This window comes from Antrostomus carolinensis, unplaced genomic scaffold (assembly GCF_000700745.2).
Source record: "Antrostomus carolinensis isolate BGI_N321 unplaced genomic scaffold, ASM70074v2 scaffold15762, whole genome shotgun sequence".
Classification (NCBI taxonomy): Eukaryota; Metazoa; Chordata; class Aves; order Caprimulgiformes; family Caprimulgidae; genus Antrostomus; species Antrostomus carolinensis.
In genome coordinates, this window is record NW_010301719.1 from 4,320 (window position 1) to 9,373 (window position 5,054).

General features: G+C 44.8%; 1 protein-coding gene across 1 annotated transcript; it reads right to left on the reverse strand.

Annotated features, from left to right (window-relative positions):
• Window positions 1-2,714: 2,714 nt before the first annotated feature.
• GFOD1 (Gfo/Idh/MocA-like oxidoreductase domain containing 1) lies at window positions 2,715-4,207 on the reverse strand. Its single transcript, XM_010163575.2, has one exon. The coding sequence runs from the start codon at window positions 4,154-4,156 to the stop codon at window positions 3,293-3,295; it is 864 nt and encodes a 287-aa protein (XP_010161877.1). The 5' UTR covers window positions 4,157-4,207; the 3' UTR covers window positions 2,715-3,292.
• Between the last annotated feature and the right edge of the window lie 847 nt (window positions 4,208-5,054).

Below are 5,054 nucleotides of genomic sequence, written 5' to 3' on the forward strand. Positions count from 1 at the left end.
TTCTATAAGTAAACCAAATTCCTTCCTCCTCTAAGTCAGGTGGAAGTTTAGTATCTTTACACTTGACGGGACGGCACCTTCACCTCCTAGTGAATGGAAAAACTGTCACACAATCCTGAACGTATGCAGTTACTGCTGCCATCCCAGTTAGGTAACAGCTCCACCTAAATCTAGCAAAAGATCTCTGTTGCTGTCGGAAGAAGAGGTCTCACCCTGTCCCTGCTCATTCTGGCTGCTTCTCTGAGGCCAGCACTGTGGTCACACAATGACCTGTACAGGATTCAACACATTTGCAGCCAGTACTAATACTGGCATCAGATGGCTGTGCAACCAAAGCATTAGCTTTTCTTTCTGCTAGGCAGCACTATTTGCAGCAGTTAAGTCTGCAGAGAGGATGGATGATGCCTGTCACCTAAACTTTTGTATCTGGGACAGAAAGGTTGAGCTCAGTAGTACTGTCCCTACGCACTGTGTCTCGCCTGGGAACTGTTCACTGCAGGGGTGGAGAACAGGATTCCAGCATCGCTTCTTCCAGCTGGCATCACAAAATCCAGAAAGACACAGAAAAAAAAAGAAAAAAAGAAAATACAGATAGGAAAAACTGTCAACATTTGTGAACCAAAACGAGGTACAAAGACATGAACAGCAATTCCAGCACAATGGCCAAACCACTATGAAGCAAGAGTCACAAACGTTTTGGTCCATGGTTAGTTGCAGTTTTGGATGATGTTTCACTAGACACAGTTAATTACCCACCAGGCTTGCATTCATGACTTAAACTAGCCACTGTTTTCAATAAATGGCTTTTGCCTATACCGTATGAAAACTCTCTTGATCCCCTTGGAGCTAATTACATTTTTCAGGAGAGAGCTGATTCCTTGATCAAATTCTCTATTTTTCAGGGCAGGAACTGGATAGCATCATATACCATGACAATTATATTGGGAAATTCCTGTTGGCACTGATAATACCTCAGGAATTCTCAGAGAAATCCATTTTTAGGAAAAACATCCAAACTTGTCAAGGCCTGCTTCCAAGAAGGGACGATGAACGCTTGTCCAAGGTCTTAGCAGAAGCAATCAGCCCCAGAGACAGTTGCTAGAACTGGCAGAACAACATGGATAGAAACAATTCTCCGTTTGGGTGTGGTTTCGCAGGATTACATTATTCCTTCATCAGTCACACTATGACACTTGGGGGAATGTTTCATGAAAGGTCACACATAGACTCTTCAAAAATTAAGCACACATTAATAATTTTGGGGTGGGAGTCACGTTTGTTAACTTTAGCCACCTAAAAATTGAGAAGCCAAGATTCTTTGCAAAGGAGGAGGACAGGAATATCCAATGAGCACCTCCTTCTATATTAATCTTGGGATTAACCGAGTCAGCCTTTGGAGAGCTCTCTCTGTATTGACCACTGTGTTCTTGCACAGCTGATCAGGACAAGACACTTGACTTTCTGCTGGCTAAAGTCAGATGAGACAAACCACATCACTGATGCCCTCCTGTTCAAAAACGTGAAGCTCTCCAACTGGGCATAGGACAGGCAGGAGCATCCAGCAGTCACTGGAGTCATTTGTAGGAGAAGCCCTAGAGAAGCCCTTAGTGCTCCTAAAAATAGCAAAACTGTAAGTGCCTTTTAAAAAAATCTAAATTATTCTGACAGTTCCCACTCTAACCTAAGATGGCAACATTAATGTGATAGCCTTGAGAAAAAGTCATATTTTTGCTTCTAATTTACCGCTCATCCAAATGTCCTTTTATTTCCCCTGGTCAAAATTAACACAAAACCCTGAAAAGGTTTTTCTCAAGTTTAATATAATTTAGAGCTTTAGTGCTATATCCTTGTGTTCTACTTTGTTCCTATCTGAGGACCTAGCCCTGTAAACACATAAGCACTGGAGCAGCTTTATGCAGAAAAGCAGTATCCCTGTTTACCAGGATAATTCATGTGCCTTTCGCTATATTCTTTCCAGAATATATTCTATTCCAGAATTATTTCAAGATTGCAATCTATAATATTAAAAAAAGAACATTATGAACAGATCCAAAAGCGTTTGTCCACCCCTGCGCTGGTGACAGGGAATGATTAGCACAGTACCAGTAGCTGGCCACTTTAAAGGAGGTGAAAAAGTGAAGGGTCTTATGTCATTTTTTTTTCCTCTTGGAAATGGACGAGAAATCTTCTCATCCCTTTTGTTTTTCACTCACACTCACCACTTGGTGGAGGTGAAAGCTTCTGGGTTGACCTATATGAAAATTAATTGTCAGTGTGCATCTCTCAAGTGTGAGTTCACAAAGGTTTAAAAGAACACTGCCCATCTACACATCATAAGGTCTCTGGTTAGATTTCTACTGTTTTCCACCTAAAACCAAAATGCACAATGAATTCACTCAAAAGTCAGTCCCAGACACAGGAAATTGGGTGTAAACCTTCCTAAGACTAGCCTGAGTTCAGCTATATCATAAAACCCACTCTCACTATGGTGTCATGCCACTTGCCATCCATGAAGGCTTTGCACAACCCATTTTAATCAGCAAATCTGAGGAGTTAACACTGAAGCTTACTGGGAGCTCACAGAAGACCCTCCCTCCCCCAGTACCGGGGCATAAGCACTGTGGCTGAGGACTACTTTGTTTTAAAAGCCACACATTTTCCTACTTAATTGTGCTTTAAATAAAACAAAAACAAAAACCAACAAAACCAAAACCCAACTATCTAAACCAACACAGAGAACCTCCCAACAAGTTATATGAAAAGTGAGCTGCCAAGATTTTCCACCTCACGCGACACTTTCACACCAAGTCCTATCAATCTGTGTGTTGGTTAGAGGTGTAGTACTACACAGCATGGTGGTGTCAGCTGTCATGGTTAGGAACCATTCATGTCAGACATTACAGAAGATTTAATGACATGACAGTACCTTCACAGCCCTCTGGTAGGTAAGGAAAATCTAAAAGGATCTTCCCAACCTTTCACAGTAAACACAATTGGATAATCTAAAGCACCTGCAAGCAGGAGATGAGTCCATGATATACCTTTCCAATCAGCCAGATAATACTGTTATTCAAACAGTTATGTCAGCTCTTAAGTCTCCTCTGTGTTTTGGGCATTTCTAAGGACCTTCTCACTTGGGCATTTAGCCACCAACAGATTTAGTTGATCCAAACACCCTATTTCCTTCTCCTGCATCCTCAGCTGTTCCTAAGATGCCCAGGCCCTTCACAGGGGCCGAATGACCATTTCAAGAGCTGTCTGGTTACTATTCTTTCCTAGGAGCTGAGAGGAGCTAGCAGTACAGAGACATCCTGCTCTTCCGCATGGCTTCACTGATTAAATACGCCGGGCTCAGTTCTGGCTCCTCAGTCATGATTGAAATGTTCTGCCATTCCCCCAACTGGTTTGACTTTTTAATGGTGTCCACCACACACAGGGCATACAGACAGTCATCAAAAGTGGCAGCCATCGTGAGGGGCCTCCCATCCCAGGTCCTCCTGTCGTCCTGGTCCTCAAATGCCTGCCGGACAGCTTGAACCATCTTAATGGTACCCCGGAGATAGGGGGATGGGATGTCACTGAAGGCCTTCTCAGGAAGTAAGGAGTTGCTGACTGGCGTGGAATCCTTTAGCAGGAGCTCCCGCTGAGGAGAGCTGTTGCTCTGTCCGTAGAGATCAGTGCCTATTACAATCAGTCGTCCCACCGAACCCACCACGATAATGTCTTGTTTGAACTCCCCCGGGACATTGAAGTTGAGCGTCACCGTGCAGCACACACCGCCTTCCAGGACCATCTGAAACGTACAGAAGTCATCGCTGGTGATCTGCCGTATCCCCTTGATGTGGTCTGTCTGCTTCACGAAGGTCTTGAGCAACCCGTGCACTTTCACAGCCTTCTGGCTGGTGAGGAAGGTCAGGAGGTCAATGATGTAGGTGCCAACCGAGTGCAAACCCCCACCTCCCATCAGGTCATCACAGCTCCAGTTGTACTTCTTGCCTAGCAGGCTTCCGCTGTGAACCTGCACCTCGCACACCAGCAGCTCCCCTACGTAACCCTCCTGGATCAGCTGCTTCATCTTCACAAACGCAGGCAGGAAGCGCAAAACGTTCCCCATGATGCTCATGAGCTTTGGGTAATAATGAGCTGCCGACATCATCCTGAAGGCATCCAGGGGAGTCGCCGTTCGGTCACAGATGACATTTTTTCCAATGCCTGAAAAACAGTTTAAAAAAAAAAAATCAATGAAAATATATGAAGTTGAAACCCTTGAGGCTATTTGAATCATAGAATGGTTTGGGTTGGAAGGGACCTTAAAGATCATCCAGTTCCAACCCCCCTGCCAGCAGCAGGGACACCTTCCACTAGACCAGGTTGCTCAAAGCCTCATCCAGCCTGGCCTGAAACACTTCCAGGGAGGGGGCATCCACAGCTTCCTTGGGCAACCTGTTCCAGTGTCTGACCACCCTCACACCAAAGAATTTCTTCCTAATATCTCATCTAAACCTCCCCTCTTTCAGCTTAAACCCATTTCCCCTTGTTTTGTCATTAACTGCCCTTATGAAAAGTCCTTCCCAGCTTTCTTGTAGCCCCTTCAGGTCCTGGAAGGCTGCTATAAGATCTCCCCAGAGCCTTCTCTTCTCCAGGCTGAACAGCCCCAACTCTCTCAGCCTGTCCTCACAGCAGAGCTGCTCCAGCCCTCGGATCATCCTCGTGGCCTCCTCTGGACTCATTCTAACAGGTCCATGTAATTATTCTTAAACTTATTCTTAAAGACTAAGTCAAGGAGAAAGACCCTCGAAAGAAGGAAACATTTCAATGTGGTGTTGAAGGCACAGATCCTCTCTGGCATGTTTCCAAAATGCATATAAGAGTTTCTTGAGCACCACAGTGAAAATGAATTCCTTTTTATTTTCAAAATCCACTCATGCCTGAAAACAGCATGAAGGCGAGGGCCTAGACAGGTAGGAAATAAGCTAAGGTGAGGTGGACTGCTACTCCACATTTGCCACCTTCTGGGATCAAGTATGAAACCAACCACCCCCATAGAGCCATCT